General features: G+C 43.8%; 1 protein-coding gene across 7 annotated transcripts in view; it reads left to right on the forward strand.

Annotated features, from left to right (window-relative positions):
- The first annotated feature begins 5268 nt into the window (after positions 1–5268).
- Positions 5269–22143, forward strand: part of Nf2 (neurofibromin 2) — an 85761-nt gene continuing 68886 nt past the window's right edge. For 2 of the 7 annotated variants that reach the window (XM_028870640.2, XM_028870639.2), the window contains exon 1: positions 5269–5943. In XM_028870640.2, coding sequence (XP_028726473.1) covers positions 5830–5943 — 114 coding nt within the window. In that variant the 5' untranslated portion in view covers positions 5269–5829. The remainder of the gene's footprint in view (positions 5944–22143) is intronic. The other 5 variants (XM_028870642.2, XM_037208114.1, XM_037208115.1 and 2 more) reach the window with 5 other exon arrangements.

Consider the following 22143-nt stretch of genomic DNA (forward strand, 5'->3'; position numbering starts at 1 on the left):
TCCTTACCTCATTAAACAAATGCAGCATAAACAAATGTAACATACCTTTACCCAGTTAAAGTAATATTCTGCACATAAACAAATGTAACATATCTTTACATAGTTAAAATAATCCACAACAAATGACCATAATCTATTTTTTAAAAGATTTTTTTAAATTAATGTATTTTTTTTTAATTTTATGTGCATTGGTGTTTTGCCTGCATGTATATCTGTGTGAGGGTGTCAGATCTTGGAGTTACAGACAGTTGTGAGCCGCCATGTGGGTGCTGGGAATTGAACCTGGGTCCTCTGGAGGAGCAGTAACCGCTGAGCCGTCTCTCCCTTAAAGACATTTTATAATAAAATTTTTAAAATACTTTTTTAAAAAGATTTATTTATTTATTATGTATACAGTGTTCTGTCTGCATGTATGGCTGCAGGCCAGAAGAGGGCACCAGATCTCATTACAGATGGTTGTGAGCCACCATGTGGTTGCTGGGAATTGAACTCAGGACCTCTGGAAGAGCAGTCGGTGCTCTTAACCTCTGAGCCATCTCTCCAGACCCAATTAAATTTTTTTAAATGTGTGTGGTTTTTTATTTGCACTGTTTGCGTGCCTGGGCCTGAGTGAGTGAGAAGAGGGCACTGGATCCAGGTACAGACAGTTGTGAGCCACCATATGGGTGCTGGAAAGCAAGCCTAGGTACTCTGGAAGAGCAGCCAGTGCTTTTGGGATGTTGTTACTGTTGTTTGTTTGTTTGTTTGTTTGTTTGAGACAGGGCCTCACTATGTATCCCTGGCTGTCTGGAACTTACAGTCTAGCTGGCCTGGCCTCACACTTACAGATCCTCCTGTCTCCTCTTCTCAATGCTGGGATTAAAGGTGTGCACTATCATACTTGGTACAGTCAGTGCTCTTAACTTTCTGTGTATCTCTCCAGCTCCTATGCTATTTAAAAAAAAATTACTTTAAAAAAAACTTTATTTATTTTATATATACAGTGTTCTGCTTGAATGTATGTCTGCAAGTCAGAAGAGGGCACCAGATCTCACCACAGATGGTTGATGAGCCACCATGTGATCACTGGGAATTGAACTCAGGACTTCTGGAAAAAAAGCCAGTGCTTTTAACCGCTGAGCCATCTCCCCAGCCCAAAATTACTTTTTTTTTTTGTTTTTTGTTTTTTGTTTTTTGTTTTTTCGAGACAGGGTTTCTCTGTGTAGCTTTTTTGCACATTTCCTGGAACTCACTCTCTAGCTGGGGTGGGCCTTGAACTCACAGAGATCTGCCTGCCTCTGCCTCCCAAGTACTGGGATTAAAGGCGTGTGCTACCACCACCTGGCAAAGATTACTATTTTTTTTTAAAGATTTATTTTATTGGCTGAAAGACATTTAAAGAAATGCTCAACATCCTTAATCATCAGAGAAATGCAAATCAAAACGACTCTGAGATACCACCTTACACCTGTCAGAATGGGTACGATCAAAAACACCAATGACAATCAATGTTGGAGAGGATGCAGAACAAAGGGAACACTCCTCCACTGTTGGTGGAAATGTAAACTTGTACAACCACTGTGGAAATCAGTATGGAGGTTCCTCAGAAAATTAGGAATCACCCAGCCGTACCACTCTTGGGCATACACCCAAGGAAGGCTCAATCATACCACAAAGATATATGCTCAACTATGTTCACAGCAGCACTATTTGTAATAACTAGAACCTGGAAACAACCTAGATGCCTGTCAACTGAAGAATGGATTAAGAAAATGTGGTACATATACACAATGGAGTACTACTCAGCAGAGAAAAACAAAGACAGCATGAAATTTGCAGGCAAATGGATGGATCTACAAAAAATCATCCTGAGTGAAGTAACCCAAACCCAGGACAAACATGGTATGTACTCACTCATAAGTGGATTCTAGATATAAAGCAAAGAACAATCAGACTGCAACCCACAGATCCAGGGAGGCTACATAGCAGGGGGGACCCTAGGATGACCGTGGCTTATAATAAGTTTTGGTTTTACTCAATTACTGAGCAAGCCTCAGTGAAACATTTCACTATTAAGATAAGAATTTATACTGTATCAAGCTGATAATAGAAAAATAAATTAATTCATTTGAATAAATTAATAAATAAAATATTTATTTTATTTATTATATAAACAGTGTTCTTTCTTCAAGTTTGCCTGTACTCCAGAAGAGGGAATCAGATCTTATTATAGATGATTGTGAGCCACCATGTGGTTACTAGGAATTGACTCATGACCTCTGAAAGAGAAGTCAGTGCTCTTCATCTCTGAGCCATCTCTTCAGCTCCTCAAAATTACTATTTTTTATTTTATTTTACGTGTGTGGGTGTTTTGACTGCATGTTTATCTATGCACCACATTTAGATGCCCTGGAACTGGAGTTACAGATGGTTAGGAGCTACAATATGTGTCAGGAATCGAACCCAGGTCCTCTGGAAGAGGAGCTAGTGTTCTTAACCACATAGCCATCTCTTCAGCCACCTCACTCATTTTATTTTTTTAATTGTGTGTGTTGGAACCTGCACGTGAGTGCAGGTACCTGAGGAGCCCAGCAAGACGGCATCAGATCCCCTGTAGCTGGATTTACAGGCTATTGTGAGCTCTCCCACTTGGGTGCTAGGGATTGAACTCAGGGCCTGTGTAATAACACTAAATGCTCTTAATCACTGAGCTATCTCCAACCCCTATCATATCTATTTTCATTTCTGGCTCTCTCTTTTGAGATTCAGAACAACCTATCTTACCTGGACATCTTCCCAGGAACTTTAAATAGAGTATTTTGCAGATTAGCCCTGAGCCTAGTACCTAGCAAGTCTTCTATAAAAATGAACTATTACTGATCATCAACGTTATATTTTAGCTCCTGCTGTGTGATCTACTTCCTTTTGCTTCTCCTCAGTGGCTTCCCCATATCACTCATTTGCTGGCAGTATCTTTGGTCCTGGGTTATTTGTTGTCTCTGTGGGAAGCCCAGGGAAGAATCCAACCTGGTTTTCCCACCAGCAGAGAAGAACTGAAGCAATAAAAATGAAAAGAATCCCACACCAAGCTCACAGTACCCTGAAGGATCACTTTGGTGGCATCCTCTCTGGTGGGTCCAGGCAGCAGTTCCTGTCCCGACTGGTGCTCCCTAGGGTCACCATACAAGTATAGTTCTATATACAGCAGCAATGTCTGCTGAATACTACAGAATTCCAATCATGTTATTCATGTAATGCTTTTTAAACTTTCTGTGCATACAAAAATGGGTTTCATCATGACATTGTCATACATATAAATCCTTAAATTTTGTTCCTGTTAGTCTCATTTTTTGAAGCTTTAGCAATGAGACATTAGAAGCCTCTGTAGCACACTGGTAAGAGCAGACCGAGGTCCCATTTCTATTTAGCCTTGTCTCTCTAGATCTGAGTCAAGCAGGAGACTCTATCGCCTCAGTTTTTTCCTGAGCCTACGGATCAGGATATAACTCTCAGCTACTGCTCTAGCACCATGCATACCACCATGATCCCCACCATAATGGATTAAACCTCTGAAACTGTAAGCAAGCCCCCAATTAAATGCTTTCTTTTATAATAGTTGTCTTAGCCGGGCAGTGGTGGCGCACGCCTTTAATACCAGCACTCCGGAGGCAGAGGCAGGTGGATCTCTGTGAGTTCGAGGGCAGCCTGGTCTACAGAGCGAGATCCAGTATAGGCACCAAAGCTACACAAAGAAATCCTGTCTCGAAAAACACAAACAAACAAGCAAGAGTTGTCTTGGTTATGGTGTCTCTTCACAGCAAAAGGACAGTGACTGGGACATATATCTTTAAAATAAAACTCTACAACTCCCCTAGAAAGCAGAAATTCTCCTATATAACACTTGATGACATTAAGGTACAAGTACTACATGTATGTGAAGGAAAAATCAGTAGCCATCTTGAGAGGCGCTTCCCCCTCCTCTCCTCCAAAGGTATTTGCTGATCAGCAGTTTTAGAGGTGATCAGAAGTTGAACTTATAAGGCTGGGACAATAAATCTATGTATCCTGGACTTGGCTAAACAAGATATGGGGAGTAATGGGCTCAATTGACCAGAAGTTGACTTTAGAGGAGAGTAGGACTGGAACAATAAATCTGAATGTATATATCCTGGGTTCAACAAAAGCAGGAGACAGGGTGTAAAAAAAATTCTCTGTAGATACCCTGAATCCTGTTAGCCATCAGTAACCTCATGCTTATAGTTCAGCCAGTAACTTCAAAGAACTACCTCACAGCCGGGCGGTGGTGGAGCACTCGGGAGGCAGAGGCAGGCGGATCTCTGAGTTTGAAGCCAGCCTGGGTTACAGAGCGAAATCCAAGACAGGCTCCAAAGCTACACAGAGAAACCCTGTCTTAAAACAAACAAACAAACAAAAAAAGAACTACCTCACCCCTAGCCCCCTCGTCCAATCCCAAGCTGCACACGTAAACCTTTCCTATATAAACCCCTTCAAGTGAGTGCTCGGGGCTGTTCTCCTCCACAGGTGTCGGATGTTGGATGACTGACCAAGCTTGCTGGTTTTGTTATTAAAAACCTCTGTGGGCTTGCATCGGCTAATGGTCCTGTGGTGGTCTTGCTTGGGGGTCTTGCGACCTAGGCACAACATATGTAGTTTGGAAAATAAATAAAATGCAGAGGACAAAATGAAAATGCTTTTAATTTTCCCATCCTTTTTGATGCAGCTCATTTTCATAGGATTCAACCTAGTCAGACACCTTTCGAAGGCTTTCTGTATGTGTTAAACAAGCTTCAGGTAGTAAGGAAGGGCAGTCACCATCCATTTGGTAATTGTAACTCTCCTAAAGAGAAGCTGGGGGATCAGGCAGGAAAGTGGGAGCCACTTTAAGAAGCCTCTCTGCGTGTTTTTAAAGTTTGAGAAATACAGGTCAATACATGTAATTAGGTGCCAAAAAGGAATTGCGGCCGGTGTCCCAAATACGGCTTAAGCTCCGGGCCAACGCACTTCTGGAAAGGCGTCTCTGACCGCGAGGGACCGCGTGCGGGGCCGCCGGGGCCTCCACAGGTTTCCCGGGAAAGGCGCCTTCTCAACCAGTCTTGCTAGAGTAGGCGTATTCTTTACGAACAAAAGCGTTCGGAGTGACCGCCTCCATAGCCACTCAACGCCGAGTACAGACCCGCGCCCCTGGCTCAGTGCAACTTCCAATTGGTGGAGTGGTCCTAGAGGAGGCGGGGCGGAGAGGAAGTCCCGCTTCCTTTGGCGTTCTAGCCAATCACAGTGTCGGGGAGAGGACCGGTTAGGTTGCGTCCGTGTGTAGCGTTCTGAGCGGCCTGAGGGCGGGGCGGGGGCCCGGCGGGTCGCTGAGGAGGGGGTTGGTGGAGGCCGCTTCCCGAGGGCGCGCGGAGCCGAGCGGGTGACAGACACGCACGCGCCGCGCGCGTGCGCTCCCGACTCCTGCGCGGCCCCGCGACCCCCGTCGGGCCGCTGAGAGGCGCGCGGCGTCCGCGCCGCAGCCGTCCAGGCTTCCAGTCCAGGGGCGTCCCCGGCGTCCCCGGCCCGAGTCTCCGAGCGCCGGGCCGCGCCCGCTCCTGCCCCGCGTCCCGTCCGCGCTGCTTGCTCTCCGAGACTGTCCCCTAACTCGGCTTTCCGCACCGAGGGCCGGGTCCTCGCGGCCCATGGTGGCCGCTGGGGACCCACGCAGCCTAAGTCCGTCTCGGGCCGGCCGGCCGGCCACCATGGTGGCCCTGAGGCCTGTGCAGCTCCTCCAGGGGGGCTAATAGACCCAGAACGCGGGCCGAGGGGTGAGAGGGTCCCAGGCCAGAACCCCCCGCCATGGCTGGAGCCATCGCCTCCCGCATGAGCTTCAGCTCGCTCAAGAGGAAGCAGCCCAAGACATTCACGGTGCGGATCGTCACCATGGACGCCGAGATGGAGTTCAACTGCGAGGTAACCGGCCGCCCAGTCCCGACGGACTAAGAGCGGAGAGCCACGGAATCCCTGGCTGTCCGTCCCGGGCGCGCGTCCCCACCCACGGGGCGGCCTCGCTGCGGTGACAGGCGAGGTGGAAGCTTGAGGGATTCTGTATCTGCCCTTCTCTGGGCAAGGGTGGAGATGGTCAAGAACCGGAAAGGACTATCTAGGCCCAGATCACAAGTTAAAGCTGGTTGTTGTTGCCGGGTTTTGTTGTTGTTGTTGTTTGTTTGTTTTTTTTTTTTTTTTAAAAAAACACCAAAAACGTGGGTCTCTTGGTTTTGGCCTTCTTGAAGGTTATTTTCATTCATTTGTTTTTGGAAAAAACTGGAATCTCCTGTAGTAGTAACGAACTGGTTTACGGTGTGTAGGGCTTGTGCTTAAAATTCCAGGAGGTTTTTCATTAGGTATTATTATGTACGTTAGGTCTAAAAATTTACATCTAGTGTTGTTGAAAGTTTGTACTTTTCCCAGTTCCAAACTTTAAAGTTTCTAGGGAAAACTCTTTTTGGAAAGAGTAACTTATATTTACTTTCCATAGTTTCTAACATGGTGATAATAGCTATCATTTGTTGAAAACGTGTGTGTGTGTGTGTGTGTGTGTGTGTGTGTGTGTGTGTGTGGGCGCGCGCGCGTGTGCATGCTGTGCAAGCACTCCATCACTGGGTTATTATATCCACAGCCCTGAGCACTTTCCAAGTGTCAGACATTTATACATTTAACTCTCGAAAAACAAAACAACAACCAAAAACTAGTCGGGTAGGTACCCGTGTTACTGCAATGTATTTGATCTGGTTTCCTGGCCTATTGTGTCTAAAATCTCCAAAGTAGTAAGTGTCTTCTTGTGTGCTAATGAGTTAGCTGTTGTTGCCAGGCTTCAGTTTTTAGGATTCAGCTTGGTTGCCAGAAAGGCATCTTTAGGTTGGGACTTCTCAATTCTTCTCTCAAGCTGGGACTGATGGTTATATTGATCACTAAAGGCCAATGATTTAATCAATAATGCCTATATAATTAAGCCTCCATAAACTCCCAAAAGGATGGGCTTTAGAGAGCTTCCAGCTGAACATGTTCGATAGGAGTGGGCATACAAGCTCAGGACCCTTTCCCACACGCCTTACCTTAGGCATTTAAAAAGATCTTGTGGGGCTGGAGAGATGGCTCATAGGATAAGAGCACTGACTGCTCTTCCCGAGGTCCCGAGTTCAATTCCCAGCACCCACACGGTGGCTCATAACCATCTGTTAATGAGGTCTGGCGCCCTCTTCTGTGTACATAATAAATAAATAAATTGAAAAAAAAATACCTATGAGATTTAACATTCCAAGAAGAGTGTGTCAGAATTGAATTGAATTAAAGGATACTCAACTGGTATCTGATGGAAGAAAGAATTGTTTGATTGGTTGATGTTGCCAACATCTTGGTGAAAGATTTTTGTCAGCACACACCTGTAAACCCAGCTGACACCTGTAAACCCAGTGCTTAGGAGCCTGAGCCAGAGAATTGTGAGAGTTCAAGGTCAGCCTGGGCTACTGAATGTGGCAAAAGCCTCTATAAGGGGGTGGTGGTGATGCCTTGGGAGGCAGCAGCAGGAGGGTCTCTGTGAGTTTGAGGCCAGCCTGATCTACAAAGCAAGTGCAGAAAAGCCAGGGCTACACAGAGAAACCCTGGCTCAAAAAACCAAGACTAGAAAAAAAAAAGGTAGAAAAAACCTTTAATTTTTCCTTCTTACATATGAAAAGTGCCTCAAGATTTTGAACTTCCGACTAAGCTTTTAGCCAGGATGATACTTTAAGCAATTTATTGTTTGCTACCCAAAGTGTTGCCAGCAGCATTGGCGAGCGTGACAGTAGATCAGGGGTTACCAGATTGTTTCTACTCAGAACTGTATAGTTCATCATTTCAGCGTTACAGGTCCTCGGGACCCTGTCGGCACCGACTACTCAGCTCTTCAGCTTTGCTTTTAGATAGGATTGACTTAAGCATGACAGTATCAGGTGCTCCCCTGACATAGTCCACTCCAAAGCTGGTGAAGATGCTTTTGAAAACAAGCTTTGGTAATAGTTGTAAGGGTGAACAGCAAGTGTTACAACAAGATATCAATGAAAATTGAAGCCGGGCAGTGGTGGCGCACGCCTTTAATCCCAGCACTCGGGAGGCAGAGCCAGGTGGATCTCTGTGAGTTCGAGGCCAGCCTGGTCTACCAAGTGAGTCCCAGGAAAGGCGCAAAGCTACACAGAGAAACCCTGTCTCGAAAAACCAAAAAAAAAAAAAAAAAAAAAAAGAAAATTGAATAAGGTGAGAAGCAGTAGTTTGAATCAAGACTGTCAATGCTTCTTTCCCCCGTCGGATGAGTTAGACACATTCCACTCCTTGTTGCTGAGGCTGCGTTCTAGGAAGGTGGGGCCTCCTTTTTCTACTCAGTTCCTACCTGTGGATCAGGGTGTGGCGTACTGAGATGATTTAGGACCTGACCGCTTTTGCCCCAAGTTTGACTTGTGAGGCGGTTATTGACCTCAGGAAAGGCAAGTTGAAACCTCAACCTACTGTGTGTTTTTCCACCAAAGACTCCGTCCTGGAATTGGGGAAGGGGACATCTCAGAGAAAAGCTTACCATTTTCACCATTGCCCATTTCTAGAATCCTGGCTCAGAGATTTTTGCCTGAGGAATGGAGAGGATCAGGACTTAAAACAGAGTTGTTGACTAGGGGTATAGCTCTGATAAAGCATGTGCCTGCAGGTGACCCAAGATTCAACCCCTAGCACCAAACCCCCCAAACAAACAAAACCCAGACTGTCCTGATCTTACCCCAAAGGAAATAACTTCACCTGAAACACAGCAGGAAAGTTCATGCCTGAAGGTAGTCTTGAGAATACTAGGTTTTAGCAAGAGAAGATTGGATTTTATGAAGATACAGCCTAGACTGAATGTTTTCCAGTTTTCAAGAAAGTTTTAGGGAACTCTCCTTAGGGAAGACTAAAGATCAAACATTTACCTCAGCAGCAGTTCCCTCAGAGTAACCCGTAATTCAGTAGGCTAGTTTGTATACAAGTTGTGCCCTAGGGCGTTGTTACAAATATTAGAAAAACAAGCCACAATTAGAGTTTAACAGCTAGATGGTCATGGAAAGGAAAGACCAAAGCCATGTCATTCAAGGTTAACTACCCAAATCAACATCTCCCTGTGGGGAAATGTCATAGGCCTTCACACTGTGGGATAAGTAGATTTTGTTAAATCCTCCAACCGGTTACATGGCAAGCTCTGCCTCAAAAATACAAGGACAGAGAGTGCTGCCCGTCTCTCACAAAATAGAAGCCCTGGATAGGGGCACCAGTACCCAGAGTCACTAAAATATATTATCTGAAATGTCCAAAACATCAAAAACTATGAGATATGAAAAAAAAAAAACCAATGGGAAAATATGACCTGTACAAGGAAGGAAGAAGAGGTGGGTATGGGAAAGCTAGCTACAGAAGTCCCTGTGAGTGAACAGGGGTCAGAGTTAACGAAAAAGGCTGTCGGGAGTTGTTCAGTCAGTGCACTGCTTGCCGTGCAAGTATGAGGGTCTGCACTTTGATCCTGAGCACCGTGTAAAAGCTGTGATGCAGGATAGAGGCAGGAAGGTCTCCGGAGCTCGCTGGCCAGCCAGGCTGAGTGAACCACTGAGCTCCAGGGTCAGTGACAGCCCTTGTCATTCAGAGTACGGCAGAGAGTAATAGAGGACACTTGACACTGTCTACTGGCTTCCACATGTCCACGTGCATCTGTGCACCACACAAGTACACATACATGCACAAACTCGAGTGCGTGTGCGTGCGCGCGCATACACACACACACACACACACACACATTAGCCATTATAAATATATTCCCAGAACTTAAGGGACACACAAAGTAGTAAAGGAAGGCACAAGATACTGCTAAATCAAGTGGAGCTCACGAAAGAGAGGAGTTATAAAAGAGAACCAAATGAAAGCTCTAGAGTTGAAAAGTCTAATAGCTGGAATAAAATACTCAGTAGAGGAACCCCAGTTACAAATCTGAACTATCAGAAGAAAGAAGGAAGTCCACTAAGAATTAAGGTCTAGCCGGGTGGTGGTGGCACACGCCTTTAATCCCAGCACTCGGGAGGCAGAGCCAGGTGGATCTCTGTGAGTTCGAGGCCAGCCTGGGCTACCAAGTGAGCTCCAGGAAAGGCGCAAAGCTACGCAGAGAAACCCTGTCTTGAAAAACCAAAAAAAAAAAAAAAAAAGAATTAAGGTCCAGTAAAGTTGATTATAGATTAAGTAGTCATTTCAGAGTAGTGAAATGAAGACAACAGATACCAAGAACTGGGAGGATTTATCGCTCAAAGACCTGCCTTACAAAAAACTGGTAAGAGGTCCTTCAGGCTGAAAGCAAGAGACCTCAATGAGAATAGTAAAGGTAATTATGTGATTATATAGATGCTGTAAATGTTTAGTTTTCTCCTTAACTGATTAAAAAATTGTCTAAGTGCTTGTAATTTTGGACATATAATATATATTGTACGTATAACACATTTGGTAACAATAACAGAAGAGACGCGTTGAAACAAAGCCATAGTGGACTAAGGAAATGACTATAGATGATAAAAGAATAGCTATAACAGTGAGTTACTATGAGTGTAAATTTGATAGATATATATACTAATACCACAGCAGAACATTGCTGGATCATTTAAAGGAAACTAATATAAACCTGAAGTTGGTTTTGATAAGTCAAGATTATATGGTAAGTTCCAGAGCAGCTACTGTAAAGATCTAAAAATATGAAAACAGGAGTTAGAGAGATGGCTTAGTAGTTAAGATCACTTGTTGCTCTTGCAGAGGACACAGGGCTGGTTCCAACACCCACAAGTCAGCTCATAACCATCTGTAACCCCAGTTCCAGGGCATCTGATGGCCTCTTCTGACCTCCATGGGCATTGCGTTCATGTGGCACTCTTACATGCAGACAGTATACTCATACACAAAAAATGGATCTTTCTTTAAAAAAGAGAAAAAAAGGTTATTAAAATTTTATTTATTTATTTGGTTTGGTTTTTTTTTTTTTTTGGTTTTGATTTTTCTTGAGACAAGGTTTCTCTGTGTAGCCCTGGCTGTCCTGGAGCTGCTCTACAGTGGAGCTGGCCTTGAACTTAGAGATCCACCTATGACTCCAGAATGCATGCGACACCATACCTATTTTTAATTTTTTATTTAATTTTTTTTTTTTTTTGTTTTGTTTTTTTGTTTTTTGAGACAGGGTTTCTCTGTGTAGCTTTGCACCTTTCCTGGAACTCATTTGGTAGCCCAGGCTGGCCTTGAACTCACAGAAATCCGCCTGCCTCTGCCTCCCGAGTGCTGGGATTAAAGGCGTGCGCCACCACCGCCCGGCCTAATTTTTTTTTTTTTTTTTTTTTTTTTTTTTTAGACAAGATCTCACTATGTAGCCATGTAGACATGACTGGCCTTGGACTCATAGAAATCTGCCTTCCTGTGTCTCCCTAGTACTAGAATTAAAGGCATGTGCCACAATACATCTGGCATCATTAAAAAATTAAATGTTTCATTAAAATTTTTTGCTTAAGGTAAGATCAACGGGCAGATGAGATGGCTCAGCAGGCTTGGCTGCCAAGCCTGAAAGCCCGAGTTTGATCCTGGAACTCACATAGTGTAAGGAGAGAATGAGTCATACCAAGTTATCCTGTAGCCTCCACACAGATCTACACATACGCCAACGTGCATACACACCCAAAAGTAAATGGTAAGAAAATTAAAGGGCTGGGGGTTTTTCATGTGGGTGTATATGTGCACCACATGTGAACAGTGTCCTTGGAGGTCAGAAGATGGTAGAGACATGTAGATCTTGGAGCTTTGTGGCCAGCCCATCTGTGAGCTCCAGGTTCAATGAGAGATTCTGTCTCAAAAAATAAGGTGAAGCCTAATAGAAGAAGACAGTTTGACCTTTGCATGTACACACACAGGTCAGTGCACATACTCCTCCACATTAAAAAGTAAACAATTGAAATTTCAAACTTCTGTGCTTCATAGGGCAGAGTTAAATGAAGAGAAAAAGTAACAGATGATGTAGCTGATAAGGGACTTTGTGATGATTCTTCATCAGTGTCAAAGATTGGATTTAGAATCACCATAGAAACATACCTGAAGAGCCTTTAATCCCAGCAGTCACAGAGGCCGATGGCTCTCTGTGAGTTCAAGCCCAGTCTGACCTACAGGACAGCCAGAGTTACATATTGAGACCCTGTCTAACACTCCCTCAGCTCCTCCCTCTGAAATATCTGATATGCCTGAGCATGTTTCTAGAACATTTTAATTAGGGAGGGAAGACACACTGTGAATGTGAGTGGTATCATCCCCTAGGCTAGGTCAGGCTGAATAAAAGCATAAAGCAAGCTGAATATAAGGATTAGTCTCTTTGCTTCCTGACTGTGTATATAATGTGAGCAGCTGCCTGTTAATGTTCTTGCCACCATGCCTTCCCTGCCATAGTAGACTATCCTCTCAAACTGTGGGTCAGAATAAACTCCCTGAGTTGCTTTTTATCACAGCAACAAGAAAATTAATTCAGACTTACATCTAAAACATACTTTTTTTGAGACAGGGTTTCTCTATGTAGCTTTGGAGCCTTTCCTGGAACTCACTCTGTAGCCCAGGCTGGCCTCGAACTCACAGAGATCTGCCTGCCTCTGCTTCCCGAGTGCTGAGATTAAAGGCATGCGCTGCTACCGCCACCACCACTACCCAGCACATACTTCTTTTTTTTTTTTATTTTATATGCATTGGTGTTTTGCCTGCATGTGTATCTGTGTGAAAGTGTTGGAACTCCTGGAACTAGAGTTACAGACAGTTGTGAGCTGCCATGTGGGTGCTGGGAATTGATCCCCAGTCCTCTGAAAGAACAGGCAGTTCTCTTAACCACTGAGTCATCTCTCTAGCCTCATAAATAATTCTTATAATTCAATAATCAAAAGACAGCCCATTTAATAAATGGACATAAGATCTGAATAGATATTTTCTAATGAAGATATATAGCCAATAAACACAAGAAGAGATACTCAGTGTCATTAATCATCAAGAAAGTGTAAATCAAAAGCATAATGAGGACTTTACTACAAAGAAAGGCAGCCAGTAAGATTCCTGGAATGAAAAAGTTATGTAGTGTCACTGAATGTAGAGAAAGCCACTGTGAACAATTATGTGGCAGTTCCTCACTCTAAGCATAGTTTCTATATAACCTATCATTTCTACTCAGAGACACCCATCAGACAGAAATAATGTGTTTACAGAGAACCTCATGCAGCCAAATTATTCACAATATCCAAGAAACGAAAACAGCTCTGCTGTCCACTAACAGATGGCATATGCATTCTGTGGGATATGATTTGGCAATGAAGTAGAATAAAGTATCAATAGATGATTCAACAGACCTTTAAAACAGGAGTCACAGAAGAACATACAATTCCATCCATGGAAAATCCAGAATATGATGTTAACCGAGACAGACTGTAGATTAGTGGTTGCTCAGGGCTCAGAAAGTGAATGGGAGTTTAAGAGTATTTTAGCTTTAGGATACGAGTTTCTTTTTGAAGTGATGAAAATGTTCTTTGAGCTGAAGGTTAAGGTGTGTACTCAGCATGTGTGAGACCCTGGATTCCATACCCAGTGCTGAAAAACAACAAGATTTCAAAATTACTATGGGTGATGTGTAAGCATTATAGCTCGTATGGAAAGGTATCCTGGCAGCCGGGAGCCAAGGAATACTACAAAGTCACACCACACAACAAACCTCACACATGAGATTTATTGGGAGGGAAAAAACGAGGAGGGTGGCTGCTGTTGTTGGTTGTTTTTACTCTTTTGGGGGGCCTGCCCCCCAACTCCCAAATAAATACACACAGAGGCTTATTCTTTTTTATAAATGCCAGACCTTAGCATGACTTGTTTTTAGCCTGCTTTTCTTAAATTAGTCCGTCTACCTTTTGCCTCTGGGCTTTTATCTTTCTCTATTTCTATATATCTTTTCTTTACTTCTTATTCAATGTCTGGCTGAGTAGTTGGGTGGCTGGCCCCTGTAGTCGTACTCTCCTTTTCTTGTCCCTTCTTTCTTTTTCTCCTTCTGTTTATTCTCTCTTCCCGACAGGCCCGCCTATCCTTTCTCCTGACTAGCTATTGGCCGTTCAGCTCTTTATTAGACCAATCAGGTGTTTTAGACAGGCACAGTAACACAGCTTTACAGAGTTAAACAAAGGCAACATAAAGGAATGCAACACATCTTTTGCATCTTTAAAACAAATGTTCCACAGCATAAACCAATGTAACACATCTTAAAATAATATTCCACAACAGATTGCCTCTGCTTGGGTGAGAAACAGCAGCAAACTGAACAGGATTCCGGGCTTATATAGTTTCTTGGGAAGGGGTTGGAACTTTTCAGGGTGGAGCTTTCCAGGTTGGAGATTGGTGGGATTTCACATCCAGAGATGTTTTTTTTTTTTTTACTCTGTAGGTTGGAGGCAGGGTCCAGCAGTTACGGCAGAGTATTCTGTGGGTGGAACCTGATAGACCGCCTCAGGGGAGGGGCCTGGCCACTCATGTGGCTCAAGGGCCTTACACGATGGCTATACAACTTTATGAATATGCTAAAAAGATTGAACTATACAATTTAGATCGATGGATTCTAAAAGTATGTGAATTACAAAAAAAGGTATAGTCTGTCGGTGGTGGCGCACGCCTTTAATCCCAGCACTCAGGGGGCAGAGGCAGGCGGATCTCTGTTGAGTTGGAGGCCAGCTTGGGCTACAGAGTGAGTTCCAGGAGGGGCTCCAAAGCTACACAGAGAAAAACCCTGTCTCGGGGGGAAAAAAGGTATAAAAGTTTGTGAATTACATTAAAAAAAAAAAACTTTTATAAAAGCCACCTTATGGGGTTGGGGATAGTGGTAGAGCGCTTGCCTAGCAAGCGCAAGGCCCTGGGTTCTGTCCTCAGCTCTAGGAAAAAAAAAAGCCACCTTACACCAAATCTAAGCAGTGGCTATTACTGTTGTTATTCATAAAACTTTATGCATACAGAAATTTGAATTTCATGAATGATAAAAATTAAAATATAATTTTTTGGGCTGGAGAGATGGCTCAGCAGTCAAGAGCACTTATTCTTGCAGAGGACCTGGGTTTGATTCCCAGCACCCATGCCAATAACTTCAGTTAAATCTAGGAGATTTAATGCCCTCTTCTGACCTCTGAGGGCAATAGGCATGCCCATGGTGTTCAGACATACATGCAGGCAGAATACTCATAAAATATAATAAATCTTTAAAAAAGCTTTATAAAATAAAAAAAAAAATCTTAGCTCTACATAGAATAAGGAGAGTTTGATCTGTCCTGTGGACCATAGTTTGATGACCTCTAACAAGTTCTTGCTGAATGTTATGAGAGTCTGATTGACTAGCCAGCAGGGAAAAGAAGTTTGTTTGACATTTATTCAGCTATAATTTTGACAGGAAAAACTTCTTTTTAGGGTGTGTGGTACTGAGGATTGAACTTCATGCCTAGCAGGCAAGTGCTATACCACTGAACTGGTCTTTCTTTAAGGGGAGGGAAGCAGGCCAAGGTTTTTTATAGCCCAGGTTGGCCTTGAACTTGGGTATGTAACTGTGAATGACCCTGAATTACCGATTTCCTGCCTTTGTTTCTCAAGTGCTTGGATTATAGACATGTGTCTTCATGCCCAGCTGGAGAGATGGCTCAGTGGTTAAGACCATGGCTGGGCACAGTGGCACACACTTTTAACCCGAGCACTCAGGAGGCAGAGTGCATCTCTGTGAGTTTGAGAAACAGCCTGGTCTACATGGTAAGTTCCAGGACATCCAGAGCTACATATTGAGACCCTGTCTTGAAAGAAAAAGCAAAAACAAAAAATAACAACAACAAAAAAAAAAAAACAAGCAAAAACAGAGCATATGCTACTGCAACTTGCAGAAGCCCTGAGTTTGGTTCCTAGCATCCATGTTAGGTAGCTCAGGATCATCTGTAACTCCAGCTCCAGAGAGATCTTATACCTCTCGCTTCAATGTGCACTTGGTTCACATACATGCACATAACTTATACACAGACTCCTACACATACACATAATTAAAAATAGTAAAAATAAGCCAGGCGGTGGTGGCACACACCTTTAATCCCAGCACTCGGGAGGCAGAGGCAGGTGGATCTCTGTGAGTTCGAGGCCAGCCTGGTCTACAGAGCGAGATCCAGTACAGGCACCAAAGCTACAGAGAAACCCTGTCTTGAAAAACAAAACAACAGCAAAAATAGTAAAAATAAATCTTTAAAAAATGATCTGTAGATCCAAAAATAATGGATTTTATTATCAACTAGGATGTAGTTTCTCAGCTTTGGTACTGCTGATGTTTGGGCTGGGTAATTTTTTTTGTGTGGGTAGTAGTCTTGTGCATGGTAGGATTTTTTGTTGTTTTGTTTTTTGAAAGAGTTTCTACGTAGATCTGGCTACCCTGGAACTTACTATGTAGTCTAGACTACAAACTTGTAGCCTCAAACTTGTAATGATCTTACTCCATGTGTAGATTATAGGCTTGGGCTACCAGGCTTAGAGGCATTCATTATAGGGTGTTTATCAAGTCGTCCAGTCTCTGATCTTTTTTTTTTTTTTTTTTTTTTTTTTTTTTTTTTTATGTATAGTGTTCTGTTTGCATGTCCCTGCAGGCCAGAAGAGGGAGCCAGATCTCATTACAGATGGTTGTGAGCCACCATATGGGTACTGGAAATTGAACTCAGGACCTTTGGAAGAACAGCCAGTGTTCTTAACCTCTGAGCCATCTCTCCAGCCCCAGTCTCTGATCTTAGCAGTATTCATCTATCTGTCTCCAGTTGTGACATTGAGAACCCAGTGCAAATCCATAGACAGGGATAGTAGTAGTGTCAGTCAGAGAGGCACAGTGGTATAGGACAGTTTCTAAACTTGACTGAGCACACAATGGCGTGGAGATCTTAGTAAAGCCTGGATGAATTCTGATCTAGGAGTTCAGTGGAACTGAGAAATCTGTTTCTAATTAGCTGTCAGGTGATGCCAATGCTGCTGGCCCAGTGACCACAGTTTGAGTAGCAGAGCAGAGGGGAAAGCACATGGACTGTGAAATAGGCAGACTGAGGCTTAAAGCTCTGCTCTTTCCTGTCTACTTCTGCTTGGGATGTGATACTTACGCGCTGTGGACCTCAGTTTCCACACCAGGAAAGTGGGACCAATAGTGCTGGCCCTGCACACTTGTTATAAGGCTATGTGATACTGAGTGCCTCAGAAAGAGGAGCAGAAAGGGCTATCACTGGCCTAAATAGGAGTCTTGAATCACCTTGGGTACCGTCCTCTTGTGGTTTTTGTTAAGTCATTGCATCTCCCTAGACTCCAAATTATAATGGAAACACTGTCTATAAATGATGATTGAATATTCATTAAAGGTAATAATAGTTTGTTTTATGGTGGTAGAGAGAGCTTAGAGAAGCAAATAGTCTCACTCTCTGCCATGTTTTTGAGCCAGGCTTATGCAAGGAAATGGCAGATGCCTTCAGTGAAAAATGAAAGCCAGTACTTGTGGAACTCTTGGCTTTAAGGTCAGATGGTAGTGGCCTTCCAAGAAGGACTCGATTTCAGAGCCAGTGGGAGCTGGCGTGAGTCAGTTGCCTTACGGCAGTACGTTCAGGTTTTGCTGCAGAGGTGGGGGGGCCTCTCCCTCTTGCCCTGTTTGCTGCATTGCACAATTGGCTTGATGCGCTAGAAGATTTTTCCACTTGAGAGATTTGATACTTGTCATCTTGAGAAAGTGGGTGCTGAATAGAATTTGCCAGGAGGCTAAACGGTTATATCATTTCTTATCTAGGCTGGAATTTTGCTCTGATAATTCAATCTATCAGTAAAATAGCCAAATATGAAAAATTTCTAAAGATTGAGTTTGGAAGATTCTAATACTGTATTACACAGAAAACAAAGCCTTCTCATGTTAGTTGGCATTTTAAATGTTTTCATCACAACCAAATGGGGTTATGATCAATTGAATGCCAACATTACAGGTCATTACACCGTATAGCTAGTAGATGTAGTTTTTCCATAACAGAACCTTTCAGGGGAGGGCAGAAGGAATAATTCTGGTATTTAGGATCTTTATTCCTATACTTCCCACAGTGTAGGCAAACAACACCTGGAAATTACGGTTGTGACTATTTTATAGGCTGTATAGGATGTTAGGACTGTATGTGTGTGTTAAAGAAAGGCTGTCATCCTCTTTACCACCTGTGTTCTGTGGATGTAGGCAGTGACTTTGAATGCTCTGTGGTCTGTGATGTGGACAGGCCAGGGTGAAGGATGAGCTGGTGGAGAGGCAGGGAGCTGCTGGGTAGTGCTGTTGTTCCGGACCCCATGCTTGCTCTTTGTGGGATGAAGGGCACGGGACAGCTGTGACTGTGTCGTGTGCTGTGTCAGTGCTAAATGCAGGGCTCCAGTCGGTACAGCAGGGCTTCCTGGACTGGTGCAGGAGATGCTGAGTTCCCACGTGCGTGAGGCAGCTGGTGTCACCAGATAGTGACAGGAGGGAGTGTTGCTTCCTTTGTTTCCAGGGGGAAAGGGAAAGGGATTCAAGAGTAAATAGCTTACTTGATGTCTCAGTGGAGCCACTGTCCATTCGAGAAGAATGGGCACATCATTAAAATCACCAGCCATGTGGTATCCCATAGCTTATAACACAGCTGGAAAATTCCTATCACCTAGCATTTTTTGTTTAGTTTGATTTTATTTTAATTTTTTGTTTTGTTTTATATTTTTGAGACAGGGTTTCCCTGTGTAGCCTTGGTTGTCCTCACTTTGTAGCACAGGTTGGCCTCGAACTCAGAGATCCACTTGCCTCTGCTCCCAAGTGCTGGGCTTAAAGGTGTGCACCACCACTGCCTGGATAATTTTTTATTTTAATTAAACTTAAAAAAACAAAAACAAAAACAAAAAACAAACCCCCAAACAACAACAACAACAAAAAAAACATTACAGGGTGAAAGGGCATGCGCATGCCACAGCTCATGTGTGGAGGCCAGAGGACTACTTTTGTGGACTCAGCTCTTTCCTTCCACCTTTATATGGGTCCTGGGGATGGAACTCAGATGTCCGAAGCTAGCCTTGAACTTGCTATGTAGCAGAGGAGGACCTTGAGTCATAGACTTAGGGGGCTTGGTCCCTACTGCTGCCTCTGAGGAACTGACCCACCTGGCCCAGAGTAAGACTGTATCAGGGCTTTTGCATAAATGGAAGTGTGTCCTGAGCCCTTACCATTTCCCCGTTCCTTTAGCTTCTCCAGGCTTTGTCACACACTCTTGGCTTGAGCTGATTGTCCCATTTACTTCCCCAGCCTCTGGTCACAGAGCCTGTGTATAGGCCAACCCAGTGCCTGGAATGCCTCCCTCACTTGTTGCCTGGCACAGAGATATTACCAATTCTAAAACTAATTCTAAATGTTATTAACTTAGATGCTGTCCAAGCTTGCTTTTTGTGCTGGGTGTCATACTGCTGCTAAATGGTGAGCCTGGGATTTAGTCTTCCAGGCCAGCCCTCTCTCCACTGGGTATGATACTCAGTAGGAATTTCCACACAGAAAGAAGGAAATTTTGATACTCCCCGACCCCCTGAGAGTTTAAATATTTGGTAAATAGGAAAAAGTGGAAATGAACTTTCTTTTTTTGTTGTTTTGTTTGTTTGTTTTTCAAGACAAGATTTCTTTGAGTAGCCCTGCTAGCCGTCCTGGAACGCTGTAGACCGGGCTGGCCTCAAACTCAGAGATCCCCTCCCTCTGCCTGGGATTAAAGGCGTGTGCCACCACCCAACTAAAGAACTTTCTACTGTGACAACTTATTTGTCTTTTTCATTGTTTTATTTATTGCACTTGGTGTAAGATTCTATCTCAAAACCATTTTGTGAACTTGCCAGTGGGTTTAGATTTTGCTGGGTAATGACATGACTAACAGTCCCTGCTGTATTTCCTTGATGTTCAGTTTGTCCTTTGGATCCTGAACAGTTTTATAAGTGAATCTTTTTCAGCTGCCCATGATCAGCTTAGAATTCAAGCTTTTGGCCTAAAGTAAAGCTTTTTTCACAAGAGTTAAGTATTTTCTAGTTGCATGTTTCACATTCCTTAGGGTCCAAGTGGATCTTCCTCTGTATTCAGCCTGCGTCCTTCCAAGACATACATTTGGTGTGCCCACAAAGATATCAGCTGGTTACCTTGTTTCTTTTTCTCTGTGTGCTTGGAGCATGCCAGACAAGCTCCCTCAAGGAGCTAATCCCTGGCTTTGTTTTAATTTTCTTTAACTTTTTAGAAGTTCACCTCTTCCTTCCCTCAAGTGTCTCTATAGCTCAGTTTTAGAGGAGCCCAAATTAAGATCATCAGAGTACAGTTTCTGTACAGTAAGAGGAAAGGGACTACAGGCATTTTGTAAATGCATGGCTCTTTTTTGAGTTTCAAAGTAACTCCTATGGGGGTGTGTGTAGGAGTGCGGGATGGGGGGAACCAAGGAAAGCTACTAACTTTCCAAAGTGTTCATGTTCTAGTTGGAGATGCAAAACATATATGAAAAGATATTGTAAAAAATGGATGTATACGTATCATGCGCACGCGCGCACACACACACATATGTGTATATATATATATATACACACACACACACACACACACCTCAAACATTTGAGCTTGGAATCCTGTTGAAACTGGGAGAGAAGCCATGCATTGTGGCACGTGTGCCTGTAGTCTCAGATACTTAGGAGGCTGAGGTGGGAGAGTTACTTGAGCCCATCCTGTTTAGGACCATCCTGAGCAACATAATGAGATTTTGTCCCTTGAAAAAAAAAACAAAAACAAAAACAAAGCAACAACAACCAAAACGCCACCACCAACAAAAAACCAAGCAAAGCCAGGTGGTGGCGGCGGTGGTGCACACCTTTGATCCCAGCAATTAGGAGGCAGAGGCAGGTGGATCCCTGTGAGTTTGAGGCCAGCCTGGTCTACAGAGCTAATTCTAGGACAGCTAAGGCTACACAAAGAAACCCTGACTCGGAAACAAAACAAAACAAAACCAAAGCCAAACTTTCTTAGAAACATGTATAGCAGAGGGTGCTGGGAGAAAACTGGGCAGATGTAAGGGCCTAGTGAATGTAAGAGCAAGGGTCTTCCTACCAGATTGAACAGTTCTCAAGGTTAAGGGTGAGTACCAAGGCCTGCTGAGTGGGAGAGAGTTCACTGGACAGGCTTGGCTAGAGCTGGGCTCTGGTCTACACACCTTCTCTGTATGTGGTTCCCTGCCACTTGTATACAATCACTGAGAGCCCAAGCTGGCCTCTGAACATCTGGTTTCTAGGCTGAGCTCTTTGGGGCATGTTAAACACCTTTTCCTAGTTGTTCATTTGTACAATGAAGGGAAGAAGTCACATTTCACGGTCTTCAGCTTCAAGCATCTGCCTTAGGAGACCGATTCCCACCTTCCATTTTTGTGAGACAGGGCCTCAATGTATAGTCTCAGCCGGCTTCTTTCTGGATCCTTCTACCTCAGACTCTTTTCTGTGTGCTGGAATTACAGGCATACAGTCACCCTCCCCAGCTTTTGTCTTGGTTTTGATGACTTCCCCAGTGATTTGTGCTAGTCTGAGAACATTTTTGGCACTTTGTTAGTTTTAATTTGAGATTTTTTTTTTTTTGGTTTTTCGAGACAGGGTTTCTCTGTGTAGCTTTGCGCCTCTCCTGGGACTCACTTGGTAGTCCAGGCTGGCCTCGAACTCACAGAGATCCACCTGGATCTGTTTTGTTTTGTTTCTGAGCCAGGGTTTCTTTGTGTAGCCTTGGCTGTCCTAGAATTAGCTCTGTAGCCCAGGCTGGCCTCAAACTCACAGGGATCCACCTGCCTCTGCCTCCTAATTGCTGGGATTAAAGGCGTGCGCCACCACCGCCCGGCGTAAATTTGAGAATTTAAAGCATTTGAGACTTAGAAAACCCGGAACTGCATTTTCTCAGAGCTACTGAAAGCTCTAGCTAGCTGGTGACAAGGCTTCACTGGTTTGTTACAAAACGATACATTCTATCCTGTGTGTGCTTTGGCTAATTTAGAGTCTAAATCTGTT

The sequence above is a fragment of the Peromyscus leucopus genome, chromosome 7 (assembly GCF_004664715.2).
Source record: "Peromyscus leucopus breed LL Stock chromosome 7, UCI_PerLeu_2.1, whole genome shotgun sequence".
In the NCBI taxonomy this organism is placed as follows: domain Eukaryota; kingdom Metazoa; phylum Chordata; class Mammalia; order Rodentia; family Cricetidae; genus Peromyscus; species Peromyscus leucopus.